Here is a 25,476-nt window from a genome sequence, read left to right as displayed (position 1 = left end):
TGCACCCCCCCCCAACCCCCAGTACGTTATGCACACCCAAGTTACAGAGCACGTGACATTACTTAATAAATCATTATGAAAAAATTGATCTTTTCCGTTTGTGCCTCCCCAGTACGTTATGCGCCCCGCAGTTACAGAGCATGTGCCATTACATAGTAAATCATTATGTAAAAATATTGCACGTGCGTCTGGGGGGTGGAAATAATATGCGCCCCCACTAAGCTGGGGGGGGCACAAACGGAAAAGATCCGAAAAAATATACCAGGTGCGTCTGGGGTGGAAATAATATGCACCCACTAAGCTGGGGGGGGGGGGGGGGGGGCACAAACGGAAAAGATCTAAAAAACCATGAATCATAAACAGTGACTATTCGGATCTTTTCCGTTTGTGCCCCCCCCCCCCCAGCTTAGAGGGTGCACATTATTTGCAACCCCCAGACGCACGTGCAATATTTTTACATAATGATTTACTATGTAATGACACGTGCTCTGTCACTGGGGGGAGCATAACGTACTGGGGGGCACAAACGGAAAAGATCCGACTATTCTTCCCTTTAAAGCACCATTGCTTTTTGTCAATTCAAGAGACAAAACCCGACTAACGTCGGACGAATAGGTCTCCCACGATGGGCGGGTGCATGATTTATTTGTAGCCTGCTTTAGCAACGGGAGGAGGGATAATAGCGTGGATGAGCTCCATAACCGGTTTCGAATGCTGCTACTTAGACCTGTACTAAGATTAACAAACAAAAAATTGAACCAATTCCGGTTCACGCCATGATTTCAGCCGCTTGAAATTCAGAATGAGAGCAATCAAGAATTCAAGAAAAAGTCACTCGAAAAATCAAATCGCTCCAGCAAATGGAAGAATAAAAACGGCTTAGAACACGTCTTAGAAACCGCTTTGAACAGTTTATAACAAAAACGACCAAAAACTTCCTGGTCCTGAAAACTCAACTGCAATTTTTCGATAATTACGACTCTAAGACAAACTTTAACTAATGTTCAGTATTGGTTTTTTTAGCTAAGTTAGAACAAAAATTCTTATACTTGTCGCACATTGCACCCTGCACTCAACTGCAATCGCCCTCGTGCCCCAGGGCACTAAGTCCCACAGGACGATACGAATATACCTGAAATTCAGCCGAAAATTGATCTCACAGCCAGTTTTCAGAGGAACAGGACAAAGTAACATATTTATCTAATATTTTAGATTCATAATGTAACATTTATACCATCAAAATCAATATCCATTGATTCAAAACTTTCATAATTATGTATTTATATAAAATGTTTAGTCTGAACAATACTGTATTCGTAGATTTTTGGGGGTTCGATCTCGTTGAAGAATGCTAACTTGAAAAAAATGAGCCTATTGAAACAAGTCGAGTTAAAGCTGCAAATATATGCATATAATTTTATCTTCAAATAGCATTAAAGAATCTTTTGAGATCGAATGAAGTGCTACGGTAGCTGCTTCTTTGACCATAGCAAAGCGTCTATATTTATGACAAATCTTGACGTGAGATGCTGAATAGGAGGCTATAAAAATGGACATAGCTGAAAGATTCAAACAAAAACAACATCCCATAAAGATCAACAGATCGCATAACCATCCGTATACACTTCTTCACGTTCAACAATAACAAAGGCAATTCTCGAATGACGAAAAACTAATTCCTGGTAATCAAAATTCTCGGTGGCGTATTTTTGATTTAAATCAAAGAAAATTAAAAGTACAGTGTGACAAAATTAGCATCCAAAACCGATTTTAGCTTTCGTTTTGGTAGTCTGATAAATCCTTTTGATTCGAAATTCATTCACGTTTACATCATCGGAAACCAGTTCCTTGCAAACAGTCAATACCATAAACAAAGAGTCAATTAGCCATTCATGGTCATACATTATCAGTTCATTGATTCAAGTCGTTCGATTTCAATGCCATCAATTTCGATTTCAATTATAACAATCATCGCCCGGTGTGTGGCCTGACGCTTCTGTTAAAAAAAAAACTAAGGTTGTAACAATCAACGGTTAACTTATACCAAGATATACTTGACAAGGTAAACAAAACGCTTCGTTTTTCCTCAAAATACTCTTTTCTTTCCAGTACCGTGAACAAATCTTCATCAGTTTGTGCAAAAAAAGCCAAAGCCAGTTTTTGAATTCATAATGTTTTTGTATACCTGATAAGAGATGGAATTAACCAGTACAATTATTACATAATTTATAAGTGCAATATAGAAATTTACCATTAAGAAACTATTAGGGAACTTAGAAAAATATTAATAATAGATGATCAAATTATACACAAGGGTTCAAAAACAGTTTGTCCAACTTTGGCTCATGAAAATATTGTTCACGGCGGGGGAGGAAACAATTCAAAAGGGGGAGAACAGACCGAATCTACAGAATTCACACCATGAGGGAATCAAAAAGGAAAGACGTTCCGAAATCCGAGGTTGAGCTGCTGGTTGGAGGTGATCTTGATATCGACAGCCGTGAACTCTTCGAAAGAACACTCAAAACATTTCTCAGGTATGTTTTATATTAAAGACAATTTGCCTCCCTATTAGGACGCTTCCAGATTTTTGACATTCTGACCTTGACACCATAGACTTCAAAAATAGCCAAGAAGCTATGCGTTGCAAACATGTTCTGTTCACTCAATTTTGGGTCACCCTAATTCATGCCGAAAATTAACCGAGGCATCGTAGAAATCTGGGTTCAAGCCAGAAATGTTTTTAATAATTTTTTGCATATGAGCGCCAATGTGGAAAAAATGAGGACTGACTACAGATATCCAAAAAATAATTATGATAAATCAGTAAGAAAAAAGTGTCTACTCAAAATCTACACATCGAAAAGAAACAGAAGATTTTGAGTCAACACTTTTTCTTATTGATTTATTATATTTATTTTTTGGATTCAAGAATCCAAAAAAATCATAAATCAGTTTACTAAATGTTTACTAAATAAATGTTTACTAAATATCTACACAGGTCATAAAACAAAAAGAAGCAGAAGAGGGCACGGTGGAGTCTCTTTTGCACAGAAAGTTTCCCCAAAAACATTGTTGCAAAAAGAAGTCAAGCAAATTATACTCATAAATCTAGATTTTTGGTACACAAAATCTGCCAACTCAAAGGCAGTTGTCCGTTGATATAAATCTTACTAGAAATTATACATAAATTCACTAATTAAACAAAGATAATAGTTGTAAAAATTGCAAACCCCTGATATGCAGAATACAGAAAAATTTTAATCAAACAAGGAGTCTCGGTAATGTGCACTGGCACATAGTGTTCCGACCCGCTCATCCGCATTTTTTTGGCATATATGTCTACCAAATGAGGAACAGAAAAACCCCAAAAAGTTTTTAAATGTGTATGAAAAATTTCCTCCAATCGCAAACAACACAGTGGAGTGAAAAAATGCCGCATTAAATTGATATGATCAGCCATTATTAGGTGAGCAAGTCAAGACGAACAGCAAAATCAAACAACAATAACAACAAACATTAATTACATCCAAAACTTTATGTCCATTTAAAACAAATCTCATTAAAAGGTCAAAATAGCGTCGGATAAGACTGAAACTAAACAACAAACTTGTAAGATAATTATAATAACTTCACTAGAAAAGATATGGGACAACTCCATAAAAAAGCTCGGCAACAATTAGACAAAAAAGAACAAAAAACAGCAAAGTTAAAAAATAGCTTATATTTTTATACAACAATAAACTGCGAGTTAAGAAAACCATTAGATAGCAATCGAAAAATCTAACATGTTTATGATTACATACAACCCTATAGGATGGCATTACAATCTGCCATTATTCAATTTTTTATGCGACTACTAAAAGAACAACAAACAGAGACAAATTGAATTAAAACTTGAGAGAAAACGCTGTCGAAGCCGTAAAGCCACTTTTTGCCGCTCAAAATATGTTCGATTGAGCCTACCTTGAATGCCAATTATGTGATATAGGACCTCTCATTAATGAGAATAGGTAACAAGTAGACAAAAAGAGAAAAAGGACGAAATTAAGTAAAAGTTTTGTATTTTTCGAAAACAATTATTTGCAAAGTCATGAAAGAAATTAGCTACAAATTGAAATAATTAAATGAGTTCATCTATTCGACCACGGAAGCGCTTGAGATCTATAACTATTCCGAATAAGTCTTACATCTACAAAAAGAAGATCAGACAAAAATAAAAAAAATTCTTATTTTTGCGAAAAACCCGTGTCGAAGCCAGTAAATTCGTAACGAATTCTTTCAAAAAAGACATTAGATCTTGGAAACTTCCCTCGACGACAAAAATTTCATATGTCACCTGTAATTAACGGGACTAGGTTACAAATAGGAAAAAAAATCCGAAGTGTTTTTATTTTTGAGAACAATTGTTTTCAAAGTCATGAAAGCCATCAGCTTTCCAAGTCAAAATATAGGCTCATCTATTCTTCCATAAAAAGTCAATGAGAACTGCCATTATCCAGGAACTTGAATACCATTATCCAGGAGAATTCATACGACTAAGAAGACCTAAAAACGACCGTTAAACAAAAACGTAAAAATTCAATTAAACTCTTCGAGAAAGGGGTGTCGCAGCAGTTGAAACCATAATCAGTGGTTTTCAAGATTATTGCATGCTCAATTTTGCCTTATTTTGAACGCCAATAATGTACATGTGAACTGTAAATAAGGTGATAATGTGACAAAATGAGAACAAACGCGAAAAATGTGCCACTGTCTGAAAAAAAAATTGTGAAATCTAGTAGTATCAAAGCCAGAAAACCATACCTTAACGCATAAAACCACAAAAAATATTAAGATTAAAATCAATAGAAAGAAGAGGAAGAAGAAGCATTCTTTTTTTGCGGACACTAAGCAACAAGTTGACCAAATTATGAGAAAAATAGTTGCAAAGTTCAATAAGCCATTGTTTAGTTAAATATCAAGCATTTTTAAAACTAAAAACGACCATGATGTTTCGAGTAAAGGAACTAGATATATTATATTAAAACTGCTTAGGGAGCCATTTGGACCTATCAACGCTGAGCTTTTATTTGAATTGATCTTAAAATCACCAAAAAAAGATCGCAACTTTTTTTAAAACAAAGACCGACTGATAATAATCCAAAACATTTTTCGTTTGCAAGAGTCCAAGATAGGATCAAAACCAGCCTTGCTATTGCTGTTCGTCCATTAAGAACACTCATTTGTTTCGAATGATACAGATCTAGATAATACAGCAAAATTTTAATTCCAGATTACTCTCAATGAAAGTGGAAGCAGGACTAGCTGCTCCCGTTGTAGTTTATCAAGATTTCGTTAGTTGTTTTTGGGGTCTGTACTTCCGACAAATTCAATGAAAGTGGACTAAATAATCTTATTTCGGGTACTTTTTGATAAAAAAGGCTGAATTTTGAACTATTTAGCCAAAATTTTAGCCGAAAAATTAAATAAAAAAGTCAACAAAACAATTGTCTTTAAAAATAAAATCAACGGTACTATTGTTAAAAATTTTTACATACTTTAGAAAAATTGACGAAACTTTAGGCAAAATTCCGGAAAATGTGAATAAAAATAACGCAAATCGGTCTAACATTCACAAAAATTTAAACCACGATAACTCGCTCTAGAAAACGAACTTCAAAAAAATCTTTTTAATTCCATATTGTACAATTGACGGGCTGTTTAATGATACCACTCACAACTCTCTACAATGAATATATCGATCGGTCAAAAATGTCTGAACAAAAAAACCCAGTTGAGTATATAGTTACTCCCCCTCAAGGGGGGTCGGAACAATAAGTTGAGGACATCATCAGTTGCATTTCCACTCAAGAAACGTAAGAAATTATATTGAAGAGATTTCGTAATTAAATAATTTAACGCAATTTTTCTTAAATATTATGTACACGCTCATTCAATAAATACTTCCTAGCGCATGCCCCGTCATAATCGTGTTTCATTCTTTATAACAGAGAAGGCCTTAGACTGGTTGACACTTGAATTTCTCTATTTCTGTGATTAAAATGTTTTACCGACCAGGCTCTTAGAAAAATTCATCAAAATTACAGAAATTTTCGAAATTTTTTTTTAAAAAATATATATCAAAAATATTCGTTTAAAAATATCAAAATCACGCAAACTTTTTTAAAATCAAATTGATTATTTTGCAGTTTCTTAATTGCTAATGAAATTTGCAACTAAGTGGTTTCTATCAGATGTTATCAACGGTAACAAGGGTCTTTGCAGTTAGTTTTTGGTAAAGAACAATTTTCCACAATTCCCAATATTGTTGCCTCAATTTTTGGCAAGACTGCCTTGACATCTAAGGCTTGCATTTCTTAGATTTTCATCAGAAATCATTGCTAATTTTAAACTGACATCTCCCTCATCCCTTCTATCACGTTGGAACCTAAATGTAACCCCCCCCCCACCACCACCACCACCACCACCTCCCTCCCTACCTCCCTCCCACCCTCCCACCCACCCACCCACAAATCAGATAATTTACAACCGCAATCACAAGCGAGGCTAAAACATTTTCCCCATTGCACCAAGGTCTTCATACCCCGCGAGCGTCAAAGCAATAAATAAAAAAGTAACTTACTTGGTGGATATGTATGCGTGGAACAATGGTCGCTCAAACCCTGGTCGTGATCAAGGTGTCGTTAAACAAGGTCAAATCATAATCTGAAAAACAACATAATCTCGGCAAAACAAAACTAAGATTCATTCCCTATCAGCAGTTTCGGTGAAAAACGATAAAAACGATTTTCGACGTTCCAATCAAATGAGCCTAAAACGGCTAACTCTCTACCTTCTTGCATCATTATCGGTTTTGATTTTCAATCCTCAGTCCCTTTCGACCTTTAAAAATTTCAACAGATTTTTAGGAAAATTCTGACGTCAATTAGATTGGGGGCCCCAGTTCAAAAAGGACTGTAAATGATAGTGTCATTTCCAGATAAAAAAAATTGTTCTGATTAGATAAAAACAATAGCAAAAGTACAAATAAAATCTCAATAATTTTAATACAATAACGTAATGTCTTCCTGCTGAAAATTGAAAATAACAAATAACCAAAAAGACCAAAAAAAGAAAAAGCAGAATCGACTTCATCTAACATGTAAAGCAATTAATTCAGAACGGACAATTTTTAGCTATCGCGATGTCTCGCAAATTATTGCAGCGTTTACTGTACACTGAAATATATGGTTTTCACATGATGACTCCCATTTATATCGATTAAGGATATGAAAAGCCAGTCGAAACAGTTTTAAAATCTTTTGCCCTTTTTACGTCTGTTTTAGTGCGTTGAAAATTTTGTTGAGAAATGTAACTCTAATGCAAAAGACAAAATACTGTTATGCAGATTGTTGAAAAATATTAAACTACAAGGCAACAAAAAGCTGGAACTAAATTGATGAGGCGTTTTCGACAGAAAAAAATGAACAGCCGAACAAGGAAAAAGAAAACAACAAAAAACCTCGATCATTCCAAGAGCTCTGGTTATATTAAAGCCATCGGAAAATCACTCGTAGAATTTTGATCAAACTAAGTTCCCTAGAAAAGCACAAACTAAATGCTACAAATGTGACAACATAAGAATTTTATAAAATGGCGCCGAACTTGTTATAAATCAACCTCAACTTGAGGTCGCTTAACAGAAGGGATAATGTGAAATAAGAGAACAAAAAATCCTATAATGAACAATTTTGGTACAAAGTGAGATAAAAAAAATGGAGATCTTCTGAAAATTTTGTACCAACATTGTTACAACCAGCAGCTATACAAGAGTTTCAAACTAGCCAATGATCTACACTTGAGTTTTGAAATCAATTCGGTGCAAGAGGTCAACCAAATAACTCAATAGTACGCAACATTTAAAAAAATTCTTGTTTAAAGAAATTTTAACTGAACAATGCATGCAAAAAGTAACGAAGAGAAGCATCAATTGAAGATTGAAATAATTCAAATTGTTATGATTAACAACACAACACAAAGAAGCTTCCAGCAAGGAGAGATGGGAAGTATAACCCCGATCTGAGCAAAACTCTTAATAAAATGTTTTGGAAAACAAATTGCATCCAAATGGACTCTAACAAAATTGTTATAGATGAAACGTTTTCTTTGATCAAGGAGTTTAGAACTGTAAAACCTGTTACTCCGACGACACATATATGCAGTAAAAATAAGCGCAGCTCAAAACACTATATCATTTTACTAACACCAATGGCGTCAAAGTCTTGAAGTAAACAGATTCTCATAAAGTAAATGATTCGCAAAAAAAACAACTACGAATCAATAAATTATTTTTAAATTATAGTCCTAGAGAACAGGTAGCGAAAAAAGTGAAAAATACTGTTAAAATACCACACCTGAGCAAGGTTTTCACGAAAAAACGTTCTACAGTAATTTATAACGTTCTAGTATCTGTATGTATACCAGAGAAGGTTTTTTAAATCTTGTAAGTACATAATTATGCCTACCATTTGACTTTGAATTGTATCAAAAAACATTAGCAGACCTACAAAAATGACAACGCTCGCAAAATCCAAATTGTAAGAACTTTAAAAATAAGATCTTAGTTATAGACGACAGAGTGGATAATGCTGCTCAAAATAGCAAATTACTCACTCATTGAACACGGAATAATTTTTATGAAGTTCATTTAATGGCGATAGAATACGATCAAATGGAAAACCTGTCCAAAAAAGTCTTTTTCAATTATCATTTTTCAAATCTCAAAGTTGCAAAGAGAAATTTCGTACGCGAAATCAGTGAATTTGTCATTGTCCAATACCTTTTGTTTCTAGACCAATCCAATTCTAAAATATGCAACTTTTCATTGTTTTTCAAACGTTCAATAGCAGTGATAACAAATTTCACATAAATTTCTACTCAATATTTTCCTATATCGTCAAAAAAATTTCAGCTGAAAAACGGTTGTCAATTAACTTATAACGTTTATCCAAGTGGTTAAACATGGGTCGAAAATTAAATTGCACCAATTTTCTCTCATTTATGCATTTTTAAATAGTGGCAAATTTAACAATATAACTTTATTGACTTTTTAGACACCCTCATTAAAGCCACTCGCTGTAAGCGATTAGAGAAAAATTATTATTTTAGAAATAACCTGTGCCACAAAATTCTTTTCAAATTTCTCTAGTCAAATTTTAGAAGCAAAGGGCTTTAATCGATACAAAGTATGAAAGACTGGGAAGACCTCAAAAAAGTAGTGCTGGCATAAAGTTATCTCGTTTCTTTTTCAAAAAATGTGGGAACGATAAATTGATTAGTCATTATTTTTTCTGCAAGTTTTGCAGCAGCAAAACAACACAATCTCAATTTGTATTTAATTAATGTTTCCTTCAGTTCAACAAAATTGTGTAACCGACGGCAAATTTTTGAAAAATTATAAGTACGAACATAAAGTACTGAAAGCAAAAAATTTTTCAACAAAAACTTTTGTCTGTAAATCCTTACAACATTGTTGGCACCGAGGCGCTCAACTTAGTATCAAAAACCATGTTTTGCTGGTTCTCAAAAAGATTCTTCCTTAGACTAGGAAATGCCTCAAGAAAAACATCAATTTTCCTGCGAAAACATAGCACCTATTAATATTGAGTTATTTTGTTTTTTCTAAATACAGCCTTTCTTCTAAAATCCTATCCATGGATCTACTGGTCGACCTCAATTTTTACTCACAACTGTATGGCGGGATAGAACAGCAAATATGACGCAGACTTTTGAAGTGATATTCTGAACGCAAAGAGCTTTAAAATAATACCATATACTTGAATCTAGGATGATCTCAAAAAGTCTAAAAGTGTCGGAACAAAACGGGCTTACATATAGTTCACATTTTTTCGAGAAAAAAATTGGGAAAAATAAAGAGTTGCAAGCTCACCTTTCCACTATAAAAAAAATCGTATAGCTGATTAGTCTAAACAAAATCAAGGGACGACAGTTCGTTTTCCTAAAAGATCCTTCACGGAAAAGCATATTAAATGTGTTTTCGTTTGTTATAGCGCGTCCAAATTGCTCAATATTTTCAGGAGGACACTTACCTTGCCGAGAAACAAAAAGTAAAATAATTTTCTATCAATTTTTTTCTAAGAAATGGATAACTTTGGTTAGCTGAATGCTATGAGACTACCAATTATTGGCCATGATTTAATGCCACAAATTTGACTATTTAAATCCTAAAGTTTTCGAGACATTAACTTTTTCATTTAAAAAACCTTGCAAAAATGACGGACTGAAAGTAATGATACTTGGCACATGAACGAAACACATTTATACCGTTTCTTACCCCACAAGCATACAAACTATGTCCAGAACAATGTCCAATTCGGTCGTGAGAGTAACTAGTCACATGGTTGTAGGATACTGAATTCAGTATTAAAAAAAGAGAAAGAGCATGAACTTTCCAAACTATAGATCTCAAACCAATTGAACCTTGTGGATGGCGTGCGTAATTCAAAAGGTGCTCCTCTTCAAGTCTAAAGGCGTACTGTATTTCCTTCATTTATTCTGATATTTTACTAAATGTCTGGTGCTCAGAACATGAATAAATTTGAAAAAATAACTTTCGTCAAAAAATTTTCTATCACAATAGTGAAATAACGAAAACATCTAATTTTCCCTAAAAGGAAAACAAATATTATGAGAGTTCACACAATCAGGGAAACGAACTTCAATTTGATATGCGCAAAAAAAGGAAAAAAAAGTGTCAGAAATTATTTTGAATTTTGGTATGAAACCGAAGTGCCAAGTGGGGGTAGCTTTGATTGCAAAAAATAGGCTCAGCTGGGATAAGTATTCAAATTCAAATTATTGGCTATCATTGAGGTCGCCAAGTTGAGATCATCAAGTGAAATTAAATACAAGTTTAAAACACAACGGTGACCCCAATTTGTCACCCTTTACCTCTTTTTGACAGTAGTTGACCCTTCATGACCTTTCTTCCTGCTCTTCTTCCACAATCCACCCCCATTAAAACTTACCCACCGCCTACTCTACCCGTTTTTCCTTCCAAAATCTTTCCTCCCATCCTTTCCTTCCTTACCAACTCCCATTGGTTCTAGAGCATTGACCTTTCTTGTTGAGAATTAAATTTTGTTTTTGAAGGCATTTAGTTTTTGTTTCTGCATTAGTCCCATTTAAAGTACTTATTTTGGTTATAATGTAGCGGTTAAAAACACCAACTGGTAACATTCCAGGTGAGCTATGGTCATTGAGATGTTTTGTTCTTTTAATGGTCAAGCATTTCCCAGCCCTCCCCCATCTACCCATACACTGACTTATTAATATTATAAAAAAAAGGGAGATATGTCTCAAATCCTTTTCTATAAACATAGTCGGCAGATTGCCGAAAAAATAGCCGCGCTAGACGCTTGTGGCCCTCCGTGAATTGAAACAACTAAAGAAATAAGATAGACAGATCGACAACCAGTCCTTTAATAGATCACTCGACTTTTTGGGCGCGAGTCGGACTGTCAATTTTATGACACATACGCTCTATAACGAAAAAGCCCTAAAAGAGCTTTTTCAAAATTGATGTTCAAAATCAAAAACTCAAGACTGGACTGATACTCAAGAATTAGGGCATACAAGTTTGGCACTACTTATATGCACACTGCTGATCTTTAACTAATCCTTGTCAGTTTTAGAGATACGAGATTCTTGAAAAATAAAAACCTGAGGGACAGTTTCCAGGTTGACTTGAAAACGGAATTATCCAAGGTAGATAAGGATATAGTTTTAGCCCCAGATGCTTCTACAGCTTTTGATGTCTTCAATCAACCTGGAAGGCTTTCTTGTCGGTTGTAAATGATTACGCGCCATTGACACAATCAACAAATACAAAAATCTGCCCAATTGGTTCAACAATAAACTTAAAAATTTAAGGACGAAAAAGAGTAAGGCACATGCAGATTGGATGAAATAAAAGTCCAGTTTTAGAGCTAACGAAAAGTTCAAAGACGCGAGACGTTAAGTATCTGACTTTTCTAGTAAATCTGTCGATGAACAAAGGTGTTTCCGAAATAACTGAAAAAAGGAAAAGTTATACCGATGCATAAAAATGAGTCTAAACTTGACGAAAATAACTACTGACCAATATCATTACTAAATGTGTGGAGCAAATTAAATGAAGAAGGTTATTGTACGGTAACAATTTTCGTATTTTTACTGCAAACAAATCGGGTTTCGCACTAAACACAGCACGGTTGATGCTTTAGTTGAGTTCACTGAGAAGGTAAGACTCAAAAAAAGCACAAACGAAGTAAGAACTTTTTTCTTGATCTTAGTAAGGCTTTTGACACTATTGATCATAACCTACTGATCCGTCAATTGGAAAACTATGGAATAAGAAGTAACTCTCTTAATTGGTTCAAATCTTGTTCAAAAGGCCGAATACAGCGAGTAAAGTTACATAATGTGTCATCTGGTAGGGAAGGAATTGTTTTCGGTGTTCCACAAGGCTCAATATTAGGTCCTGTACTGTTCATTATATATGAAAACGAAATGCCTCTCGTTTTCAGACATTTAGAAGCTATAATTTTTGCAGATGATACAAACGTTTCCGCAATTGGACTTCAGTGCGCTGATATCAAGGAGGATGTTAAAAAAGTTAATGAGTGGCAAAATTCCAATACATTAATAGTGAATTTATCAAAAACAATTTAAATGAATGTACAAACTAAAAATAAGACAAGCGATTCGGCGCAAAGATTCTCTCTGCTTTCATTGAAAATAAACCGGTATGTAAATATCTAGGTGTTACCATTGACTCGAAATTTTAATTCCGTAGTCATATACAATCCGTAAGAAAAAAATTAAGTAAACAGTCCGGTCTTGTGTCGAAACTGAGACAATTTGTTCCCGGGGCCCAATTAATTGATCACTAAAGAACGTGCATCAATCCCATTATTCAATACTGTGTCCTTCTTTACGCATGTTGCAGTTATACATGACTGCTACCTATCTTCACTCCGCCAGAAAAGATCTTGAAGTTCATCTACTTTAGAAGGAAAAGCGATATCTGTGAAGACATTTTCATCAATCAATCAATAGTTTCTCTCAGTTTACAAATTGCCACTCTATGAGTTACTAAAATTCGTTTTAAGAGCTTTGAATGGACTCCACAGTGAATCTTTTTGTAATGACATGTTTTCCTATCACTTCAGAAGTCACAACAAGATTGTCAGAATCAAATCTAATAGCTCAACCAATACGTAAAAACAAACTTGAGCGTTTCTCAATAAACTTACGGGCCTGTAAATTGTAAAATAAGTTAAAAACAATAGACATAATTCCGTCTGATATTGATCTAAACTCAGTCCAAAAAGTAACAGACTTCTATCATCACCTCAAAAATTCGTACATCGTCTGTAACAATGATTTATCTAAATTGGTATTTAGTATGTACCGTGACTTAACAGGAGCTCTTCTCAAAGATCAACAGGCAAGGAACCAGTTAATTACTGAAGTATTGATCACTTTATAATTGGGACACGAAGTAGTTGCTCACTGCCTGGGCCCCAAAGCAGCTCATGTCTTCCGGGCACAGTGGTTTTTGCTTCTGGTCCCAAATTCACTTGAAGTGCCAATTATTTTGTTTTTATTGGCGCGAAAGACTAGTTCTCCTGTTGAAATGTGGTTTCAAGGGCTTTAATCTGGGTGTTGTGCGGCCCGTTTTAAATTTTGATTCAAAGTTTTTTTAATTATTATTATAATAGATTAAGTAAGGTAAATTACACCAATCATTCAAGTTATCTTTTCCTAATTTAATTTTTGGATACTAAGCATGGAAAGGTTTTAAGAATGCTGATGATGTCGTTATGCTGGGCGTCATGTTGCGCATTTTAATTTATGACAAGTGGTTTTAAAAAAGATTAAGGAAGGCAATTTACTCCTATCATTAAGTTTATCTTTCCTCCTTTACCATTTTGACATTAAGAATGTAAAGGTGTTAAGAATGCTGCTGAGCTTGATTCAATGATTCTAGCATCATACCAGGTTTCTGCTAATTAAGTAATATTTGTTGTTGTTCGTTAATAATGTTCCGTCTGTATACGCTGTGGAAAATTTGCTTCATGAATTATTGATGTATTGCCTGGGCAAATTGTGCAGAGGTTCACAGTGACTAGTTGTTTGTCCATTAATATGTATGAGATGGATAAATAAATCTTCAACTTGTCAATTTTCATAAAATTTAAAGTTCCATAAGTGAGTTAAAAAGTCATTTTTTAGTGAGGTAAGTCATGCAAATGACCTAAATCAGAAATGACAACACGTTCACAAATTTCAACTGCAAAGCAGTAGAAGTCACTGAAGTCATCGAAAAAGTCAATTCCAAGAAGTCATGTGGTAAGAATCACCGATGGAGATGACGAATTAAAAAAACAAAGCAGGACACGTCCTGAAGTACAATTCGAAGAATTTTCAATGACTAAACAGAAAACTCGCTCCAGAACCAACCGTGAGTGAACTGGGTACACCATTTCTAAAAAATCAGATCAAAAAATTAAAAAAAATTATTTTTCAAAATGCCGCATGTGGACAAAAAACCACTAGCGAGAAACCGAATTTTTGTTCAAACACCGTTTTCTCACTCTACTTCAGAATTAGAGCAAAAAAATTCACACCGCAAAACCACTCACTTTTTCGCTCCACTTCCTGTTTCGGCTTGACCAAAATCACTACTCCAATTTGACTCCAATGATAGCCACTATCACTTCCGGGCTATTAATAAAAAAATAAATTCGGGTCTTCTGTGATGTCTGAATATTTTGTTCACTGTTTTCACAGTGCTTAGTTCTTAAGTTCATATAGCATTAGTCTTTTTCGACATTTTACCGGTTCTTCTAGACTTTTTCGATATTTTACCGGTTATATATTTTCCATTTTGTTCTTATTACGACTTGAAGACAATTGGATTTCTACAGCTGAAGCTGAAGCTTTTTTTTGAACGCTGAAGCATATCTGTTCATGAGTTGAACCTCCACTATTCCCAAACCATCAACCCCAACTACCTACATACCCCTCCCACCACCCTTCCGAAACAGCCTCCCGCCCTACCAACCCAAAAACTCAACACCCCGCCACTTACTCACACCCCCTCCCCACCTCCAGGACTGCTTAAAAATTTTGGCTGAATTTGAAAAAACAATTTATAGTTTTATTAGTCAATTGACAAATATTATTTCTGATTTAGTTAAATTCAGTTTTGATTTTATATTGCATGGCTCTTCAAGTCGTTTCTAGTAGTCCTTGGTTTTTTTTTTCCACAACAGCCCCAATGGCACATTAATCATTAGAGTTGATTATATTTTCACAGAGGTAAAGTGTCTCGGTAAAAAAAAAACAATCCGCTGTTGAACAACAAATTTGATCATTTACAATTCTTGAATTATCTCAAAAATCTTAGGACGCTGAATTAACGAATTAACTGAACATACTATACAAGGGAGCACATTATCGCGTTTTAGGAAGTAGTCAGAAAGTGGAGCAAAATTGGTCGCAATTCATAACTTTCAAGCTCTAGTAAAAAACTAATTATTTTTACGTTGCGAAAATTAAGTTCACCAACATTAAAAGTCTAAACATACGTTAGTAATAAACACATATCTACCGCTGAGGTTTCACCACGCAAGCAATACAAATTTTACAAAATGGCATTGAAAATGAAGGAGAAATACTTTCTCTAATTGAAAATTCTGACTTAGGAACTGATCAGAGAAGATTTCATATTTAGTTCAGGAGTCCTTCAGGGCTTTCATCTTTTCCTTAGACTGGGAATGGAAATTTGGCATTATAAACACTCAATGTAACCCAAGTCGCTCAAGATTAAAAAACGGAGTAAAACGGAGGAAGGGGGACTGAAAACATTGCTAATTAACATGTCTAAGCACACTTAAGACCTCAGACGTATTGCGGGTTAAACTTTCCTCCATCCGCGATGCTTTCAATGGAAATACCCAAACAGCGCATTTTCCCAAAAATAAATATTTTCAGCATAAACAGGACTTGAAACTAATTATCCGTTGGTGCAGAGGCTAATATTAAATAATCGAGCCGTACCTCGCAGTAATTTAAGCCTTTCTTGCGTTCATTAAAGCTTGCCACCACTTTTTAGTTATTTCCTTTTTGTTCATTCTCGCAGAAGCTAGTGATTTAGTTAGGGACCCATTTGGGGCAATTTCCACTTTTATTACTCCTTAACAGCCATACCCTCACACTTACATTTGAGAGAAGACAAAGACATAAAAAGCAATTTGTTTCAGCCTTTTCAATTCCTGCTCCAAAGGAACGCGACACTTCCTGATTAGAAGTTGCACGATTAAACTTGGACTGTTTAAACTGCTTAGCAACCGTAAAAGGCACATACGTTTAAGACTCTCGTCGGTACAGTCCATAAGCGCAATTACCTACGCTAACTACCACTTTTTGCCCATTTCGTGAAAATTACTGATTTTCAGTTCCTAAATATAACAGTGGAAATACTTCAAATTAAAGCGTCATTTTGGTCCGAGATTACTTTTACTAACAGCAGCGTCATAACTTCCTTCTTAGTAAAATAGTTCAGTTGATATGAACTAAGATGAGCAAGGAAGTCACAGGTAGTCAAGCCCGCAATTTTTCGAAACGGGGTTTCACAGCCCAAACTAATCAGAGGAGAAATGCCGGCAGATCTCGAAGACATACCCGGGCGTAAGTTAAAATTTCACCTTAATTTTATTCTTTAGGGATATTTTGGATGATTTTTTTACCATTAACAATTTTTTTTCATCATCTTGTGTGAAGAAACTAATGCGTAATTTTGCAATGATAATGGTTTGTGTAGCCCTTTAACAGGCGTAGCTAGACATTACATATTATACATCAGCACTATAACAGCGTGTATTTATAAATTATAGATGACTTATATTTTACAGGGGGACGAAAAAATTCCGACATTTCCGTTGTTATCCCACAACAGAGACACAAGAAAGCTCTACAGTAGTTTTATCATCCTTCTGACCTAGACTTCAAAAAATGAAACCAAACTTGTATTAATTGAATAGAAATGTCTCAACCACTACAGTAGTACAACGACCACTGTGTGTCGAGAGTTCAGTAAAGGAAAAATGGTCTGTTCGGTTAAATCCACAAATTTTCACTATTTCATCCACACATTGAACATATACAGCTTTTCTTTGTTACATTCTTATCACCCAATGACAAACTTTTTTTCACTAACAGCTCGATCTTTCTGCAAAAAACTTTATCGTGTGATTGAGTAGAATAATCTAAGAATAATTTGCTTCAAGGGAAAAATTACAGCATGGAAAATTTCTTCCACGAGAAGGCATATCACGAATAACTCTAATAAAAAATATGCACATATTCTTACATTTTGTACAACAAATTGACAATTATCAATCAAAACGTAAGTAGTCGAAGATTAAGAATACTTAAAATGCAGAAAGATCGTACTAACAACCAAAAATGCTCTCACTGGCAAAAAAGCAATCATTTGAGTGTTTACAAATGTACACCACCGAGTTGGTAAAATTACAAATTTCAATCTTCAGGAATATAATATTCAAGAATACAATATTCAAGAATATAATATTCAAGAATATAATATTCAAGATATAATATTCAAGAATATAATATTCAAGAATATAATATTCAAGAATATAATATATGTTCAAGAATACCATTCAAAACGTAAGTTGTTTAGAAATCGAAAATCAAAGCTTACAAATGAATAAATTCACAGCAAAGGTTCCAAAGTCAATGCAATAGCGAGCAGATCTTCATCTTGTTTATGTTTTCCATCAATCTCAATGCCAACTGGCATATTTGTTCTAGGATAGCCTTCTCTATCCACAAAACGAGCTGCTGGTATTGAAATTCCCGGATTGTCTAAAATAGACGCCATGTCCGTGTTTCTAAGTAGTGTCATGTTCGTTGGAACTTTCTCTCCATTCAGCGTTATGAAATCATCTTCCCCAATTTTGGGCGCAGTTATTGGACAAGTTGGAAAAATCAAAGCGTCGACATTTTTTGTAGCATTCGCATATAACTCACGTAATTTTGGCAAATCTTCATGAATTGCTTTAATATACTGTTGTTCTGTTAACAACGGCTCATTTGGCTTCCCGTTTATCAGTGATATAACATCGGGAGATTTGATTTGCTTAATAACCGAATCGAAGGTGACTTTCGGATCGCACGATTCGAGGAACAAAGGCAGATCTCGTTTCATTTCATAATAAGGAACCGCAAACTCAAAAAGTGACTTTTTCGCAAAGTAATCGTCTAAGTTCACATTGACAACTTCGACACCCGCCGTTTTAAGACGTGATAGAACTTCGTTGAAGCAACGTTCAACTTCGGGTTCTAAGTTGCTCAAAAGGAATGAGTTTTCAATTCCAAGTCGGATTGAGTTAGTTGATCTTGGTTCGATCGGATTCGGCGGTTGTTCAGCCATTACGCTGTCGAGAAGAACAATGTCTTTCACAGATAAAGAAAAAGGACCGATGACATCGCGAGAACACGCGAGTGGACACAAGCCTGTGCTCTTTTGACTTCATAATTAACTGATGCTGATTTTACCAATCAAAAATTGGATTCATTTATACGCATCACTGCCACTTTACTTTTTCTAAACATAACCGACTAACGTCGGGCGAATTGCTCTCAAACGACCGGCGACCGGTTGGCTTCGTCAGTACCTAGCCAATGTTTAGTAAGGATAGATTTAGCTTGATTGAAGGGGCCTGTGCAGGGGTAGGGCTTGGTGAGGGGGGTCAACTTCTAAGAACCGCCCTTCACACCATGAGTTTCCAATACAGTTTCTGTGAATTTCAAACTTGGAGACAAGTGTGCTGAAAGGCTCTAAGAGCACTTAATGCCTGCTGGGCGCTACCTGTTTATCCCGTTTTTGAGGACGAAAAGTCAAAAGCGTCAGACAAAAAATCGGTCAAGCGAAAAATCGCATAAAAAAGACCGACAGGACTAATATAATTGCTACAAACTTCGTTTGAGGGCAATTAATAATATTTTTTGGATCTATTCTGTTCCCCCAGTGTTTTTATGACCCCCAGTTACAAATTATATGTTGTTATATAGCACATTACTATGTAAGAAAATAGCACGTGCGTCTGGGGGTCATAAAAAATTAATGCTCACTAAGGGGGGGGGGGACAGAATAGATCCTATTTTTTGGATCTTTTCCGTTTGTGCCCCCCAGTACGTTTTGTGCCCCCCCCCCCCGTTACAGAGCACATGCCATTACATAGTAAATCATTATGTAAAAATATGCACATGCATCTGGGCGGTGCAAATAATATGCGCCCACTAAGCTGGGGGGGGGGCACAAACGGAAAAGATCTCATTTTTTTAAATTGAATAGATAATAAATCAATGTAAAAATATTGGGATCTATCCCCCCAGTGTTCTTTATGACATCCAGTTACAAATTATTTGTTGTTATATAGCACGTTACTATGTAAGACGTGGCGTGATAGCCGAGAGGTAAGGTGTGGGATTCACCCACCAACGATTGAGAGTTCAATCCCCTGCTTCCGTGAAGCTGTCTGTGTAAGGATGAGTTCCTACTTAACCATAGCTTCAGGTTTCAGACGCAAAAAAAGTGGTCTTAGTCACCAAAAAAGAGCAATGCTGCTCATAGAAAGAATAGTCTGAAATGTGGGGAATAATAAGAAAAAGGGCAGCTGAGGACAGGCTACTGTAGGCCTAATGCTGTTCCGCTGCGATTACGCAGGAACCAAAATTATTATTATTATTCAGAAAATAGCACGCTGGGGGTCATAAAAAATTTATGCTCACTGAGCTGGGGGGGGGGGGGGGGTTGGGGGGCAACAGAATAGATCCAGTCATTTTTACATTTCTTTGATATATAATCATAGATTAATAAACTCTGAATATTTATCTCATTAACATCCTTTTCCGATGAACTTTCTTTTTACTCGAGTGAAAAGAGCCCATACCCTCCGTTGAATACCTCCCTCTTGATGGTCGCAGTCCCACAACTCCACAAAGGGCAGCAGGTATCCGCACAGAACCCCCAGTATCGGAACCGAGGGCGAATGGCACAATACCCGCAGCCACAGCCGCCGCTGACCCCCCGGATGAACCGCCAGGAATACAAGTTCTATCATGCGGGTTTCTAACACACCCTGTCGCATAATTGTTCGATGTTCCACCGAATGCTAACTCATGCATTGCTGTTTTTCCGACCAAAACCGCGCCTTCGTTGATTAGTTTATTCACAACTGGCGCGTTCTTATTAGGCCGGTTTTTGAATAGAGCCGGAGTTCCAGCAGTTGTCGGGAATCCAGACGTATTGATATTATCTTTCACCAGGAATGGAATCCCATGTAACCTGCCATTTGGCAAGTCAACAAGTGACTTATTTGAGAATTCAGTGACGTCAAAGCACGTGACCGCTTTTAAGTCGACATTCTCTTCTACTGCTTCAGAGACATAGTTCAAAATGACATCTAAATTTTGTTGCTCCTTTAGACACGTTGAGTAGTCAGAAATGCTTTCAAGTTTTATAGCTTTCTGCGAGAATTTAAAGGATCTAGATGCTAGGAACAGTTTTCACATGACAAAGTGACTGAAAACTACAAATATATTAACTTCCTTATGGTCAATTAAAGTTGAACGGTGAAAATCATCGAAACAACAAAATATCAAATAAGGAATATCCATGAATAAAAATAATAACAATAATCTGACTACCTCAAATCCTTCAGGAATGTTGGTTTGACTTTTTAAACTTTGAAAAAAGCTATTCATGGCCACGAATAGCGAACCATAGCAATCAAAAAACGAGCCCATTGTCTTCCAGTTTTACTTATTTAGGCTCGCCCCTAAAAATGTAACAATTTACAATACTGAGCCTATATGAAAATCGTGGGTGAGGCTAAAACGTTATAGAAAAATTGGGTAAAAATTCTACGTGATTACAGGGAGACGAATGACACAAGTGGGGCGAGTTTGGTGAAGACGTGGACTCCGCTCAAGAATGCAGTGTCTAATGCCCCCTGCTGTCCGGGTATATTCAAAGTGGGACTCACGCATGACAACTGGATAGAGGTGGTGTACATAGGCAGCTCAACCTCAGGGCGTACCCTCCGAGAAGTCATCACTTCTGTACGTACAATACTCATCTTCATAAACGTCTACTAGTAAAAAAAAATTTTAGAGCGTAAATTCACTCTTTTACAGCTGGCTCCCCGGTTTCGGAAAAACCACGCAGCAATCTTACAGCACTTGAATCTTTTAACAGTATGTGCAAGATTATATAAAAACAAGAAACGTCTCGTAAGTTACTTGCAGAATAACAAAGTGTACACTGAAAGGGGGTGCACGGTTCTGGAATGTTGAATTATATGTGCGTGTTATTAGCTATTTGAATTTACAGGGAGATAATTCGGCACTTGTATGATCATTAATATAATTCTATATACCAGAAAAGAGATATATTTACAGAATGGGAGATAAAAAACTACTCTTTAAATTTAAAGAGTAGTTTTTTATCTCTCATTCTGTAAATATCTCTCTTTTCTGGTTTGTGTAAAGCTGACTTCCATCCAACTTCTCCATGCGCTCTATTTTGTTCTGAGTGGGCTGTTTCTCCCACCAATTTTCACCGGGATAACTTCTAGAAGTCACGGCTCGGTGACACCGAGTACTGTAAAATGTCCTGATCTTTTGAAAGGTTTGCAAGATAACTGTCAATCTTGCCAGCCACTTATAACATACCCTTCTGATGCGCGTTCCTACAACTCAATTCTGTTTACTGTTTTGTCGATAGCTTTTTCAGACATTTCTAAAATACTCGCATCAGGTTAAGATCAACGATTAAAAAGTTGGAGCGGTTGACAATTGTTCGACATTTTGACATAGTAGAAATAGCCGCTATCGCCTTATACAAATTCAAAAAATGAAAAGACCCATTTAAGTGTTCGATGGAGCTCATGAAAACAAACTGTGTGGTCGATTCGAGAAAGTGAACACCCCCCCCCCCCCCGAGGCTTGTGAAAACAAATTGTACCATCTTTCATTCTAGGTGGCTTTCGGGTTCGAGGGAGGCGAGAGACTGTGTATGATGATGGTGAACCCAGTGACAAGGAAGAAACTGATGATTCAATGGATCACAAGTGTGTACCCTGAGGAGCTAATCGAGGACGAGTTGGAAGAGTTCATTGCCACTAACCACAAGATACCAGAGTACAATACGCCCATCGACCCAAACAAGGTTCATATTGATGATGGCTTTCGATACTCTAACGAAAAATTGAAACACGGACGTGCAATTGAAACACTCTAAAAGTCAAATCAGTTAAGCGAAAATGTCATCGGAAACAATCGGAATAAAGCTACCTTGTCATATAACGTGTAGACCCATTTACCTAAAATATACTACAATTGGGGTATAATTTCGCGAGATGGGGCTACAGTGGGATAGGTTCGGATCAGGGAATCTAGCAGAACCTAATAGTTCCCAATTATACAATATCTTAATCGGAAATCAGTATCAATTCTAATAACATAGCTGGCAGATTGCCAGAAAATAGCCGCAATAGCATCGTAGACCTGCAGTCTCAAAAAGATAATAAAGGAAACAGACCAAAAAAAACTTTTTTAACCTTTTCATGTTATTTTGATTAAGATTCAGTTTAAGTTGTTGCTACTTCTAATAGATGGCCTCAAATACCCTTCATTTAGACTGATACGCATTCATTTGACTTATCTCTTTGAATTATAGTAAAAAGTCAATTTCAGAGTGAGGAAGTCATTTTTGAAAGAGAGGTAAGTCACGTGTGACTAAAAACGTGCTCATGCGAATGAACAAAAAACTCGCTCCACTAACAGTGAAAAATGACGTCACACACGCAACTTAGTTGAAATTGCATGAAGAAATGAACAAAAAGCAGATTTGAAGTGATTCTGACGCCATATGGTCGTAACAAAAATCTTGACGAAAACAAAAAACATCAACGGAAGAATTCCGGGAACGACTTGAAGAGTCACCTTCGCGAAAGAATTACCTTTAAAATCAAATGGTTCGTACTAAATCAACTACTAAAAACAAAAAGAAAATAAAAGTCAAAAAAATTAATATAGCCCAAAAAACCAACTGTACAAAAAAATAAATTACTCCTATATATAAAACCAGCCAAATTTTTCGTACGCAATTGAGAACATTGATGTACGCGAGCAGCAACAGGCAAGCTATTTTGAGCTCCCAAAACTTTATTTTGGACGAAAAATTTGAATACTGCAAGAAATGATAAAAAATTGTTCTCTTCATCGAAACACTATTTAACAATAAAAAAGAAATTATCTGTTAACTAAATAAATTTTGCCTCTTTAACTATAAACATTAGCTCATAAACATTACATCAAATCATAATGAGCGATAAAACTAAACAATGACCATAATTTAATCAAATCGAAATTAATCATGAAACGACAGAGGCAAATGCAAAAATTTGTAGGTTACCAAAACCAAGCCCAAAGAAAAACAATAGAAAAAGAGTGGAGTTCAAAACTTGTAAAAGTTAATCTAGCAAAACCGCAGTGCCATACTATGTTAAATAAAATCATTTGCAAACAAAAAAAACTGAAATTCAAAGGAAAAAGACAAAAATTATTAGTTCAAATCAATAATTTTCAATTTGATAAAGGCCGGTCGAATAAAAATTAAAAATATAGGTGTTAGGAGAATGTTAGAAAAAACACATACATAGTGAAAAGAATAAAAAGAACAAATTCGCAATTTATGAAAAATCAAAAAACAAAATTGGAAACTCTTAATTAAAAAACAAAACAAAAAATATTGGGGTACAAAACATGAATTTATTGTTATTAAGCATTCGAGGTTCAAGAACATTACAGCCATCTTCCTTTCTCGTAAGAAGGTCAATTGTAAAAATGTTCGTTGAATTTTAGATAGCTATCGCCAAAACCAATTCAATTAGCAACAAAATGAAACCAAAAACACGGATTGTGCACCAAAAAACTTTTAGTGGTAAATAAACTCGAAGTACAAACAAAAAACGTAGAAAACTTTGATTGAAACCGCCAAAACTGGATAAGTATGTGTACAATTTACCAATTTCGAAGAAAATCAGCCCAAAGAGCCAAATTAATTTAAAGAAAACCGAAAATTGAAAAAAAATGAGAAATATGGGCCAATTTTGCACTTGAAACGCACTATTTAACTCTCAGAAACAATGTGGTATCGATTTCAGTTGGTTGCATATTCATGCGGCATAGATCAATATTTTCTTCTATAAAAACCAAGTTACAATTTAAAAATTTGGGCCAAATGGACGAAAAAACGCGGACGAGAAAGTCAAAAAGTCATTCAATCAACGCAGCGCATGAACCAAAAACCTTCTCTCGTCAAGAAAAAGTTAGTTCACAGTAAAAAAAAACCTTAAGAAAAACAATACTCCTCTTCGAGTTGTAAAAAACCAAGAGAAGGCCAATAATAGCCTCAGTTATCGCTTCGCGGCTATTAAAAAATGATCCAAAATTAGCTTAGTTTTACATTTACAGTCATCGGAGTAAAGTTTGCATAATACTCGTTAAAGTAAAATTTGTAATTATGAATTGCTTTGTAATTAAGAACTCAAACTTCAAACCAAGGCCACAATCAGTAACCGTATCAGAAAAATTTTTGGGTTCTGACTCCATGAGCTCATATAAAACATGGTGGTTGTAACAATTTAGATAATTGTGTATATAATCTTTACAATTGCCAATAGGGTCTGTATGTGATGGTGGACTGCCACGTTCCCACGGATCCCTCGGACGTTACGATTCCAGGAAGCGCATCTACCAGCAACTTCCAATCAGGTGCAACAATTCACAACACTTCAGCCAGAAACAACAACAACAGTGGCAAAGGATTCTACAGTAACTCTCGGCACGCAGGAACATCTTCTGGACTGGCAACGACATCTAGGAACAGAGAGACCTGGGAAGAGGATCAACAGCCAGCTGCCTGTGAAAGGTGTCCTCATTGTAACGAGCGGATTCTCCGATTCGCGTTCTCCAATGTCAGAATCTATTAACTCTATTGTATTCTCTTTGGACCACAATAGCGAATTCTAGTTTTGTTCACGTCAACTCACCAATTTGGGGCTAACAATACACTGCTGATATCGTGAACAGCTGCCATTCTATTTAACTTCCCTCTCTATTCAGATCAAACTGACTTGTCAATGTAAAACATGCGTTACTTGGTGAAAACTATTGACCAAAAACAACACATCGCGAACACAGATCACGGTTCGACTATTACTATTACCGATTACAAACTTAGTTAGTAATGGTGGAAATTTTTCAAAAACTGAAATAACTTGCTCATAATACGTTTTGAACAACACATTAATTATTTTACTTCACATCCTA

General features: G+C 35.6%; 2 protein-coding genes across 2 annotated transcripts; one reads left to right on the top strand and one right to left on the bottom strand.

The window, feature by feature from the left end:
- The first annotated feature begins 1,518 nt into the window (after positions 1-1,518).
- LOC142344404 (uncharacterized) lies at positions 1,519-25,136 on the top strand. Its single transcript, XM_075396017.1, has 6 exons — positions 1,519-2,062; positions 2,315-2,537; positions 21,018-21,201; positions 22,121-22,309; positions 24,828-24,960; positions 25,048-25,136. The coding sequence occupies exons 2-6, from the start codon at positions 2,422-2,424 to the stop codon at positions 25,134-25,136; spliced, it is 711 nt and encodes a 236-aa protein (XP_075252132.1). The 5' UTR covers positions 1,519-2,062; positions 2,315-2,421.
- On the bottom strand, positions 17,347-20,646 carry LOC142344299 (indoleacetamide hydrolase-like; the record flags this gene model as incomplete). The annotated part of the gene is made up of 2 exons (XM_075395887.1): positions 17,347-18,591; positions 20,031-20,646. Coding segments are annotated over 2 exons (1,419 nt in total), but the record flags the coding sequence as incomplete, so codon positions are not given.
- Positions 25,137-25,476: the final 340 nt, after the last annotated feature.

The sequence above is a fragment of the Convolutriloba macropyga genome, chromosome 8, assembly GCF_964194025.1.
Source record: "Convolutriloba macropyga chromosome 8, txConMacr16.3, whole genome shotgun sequence".
Taxonomy (NCBI): Eukaryota; Metazoa; Xenacoelomorpha; order Acoela; family Convolutidae; genus Convolutriloba; species Convolutriloba macropyga.
Note: the sequence above shows the minus strand (reverse complement) of the source record. Positions and strands in the feature narration are given on the sequence as shown.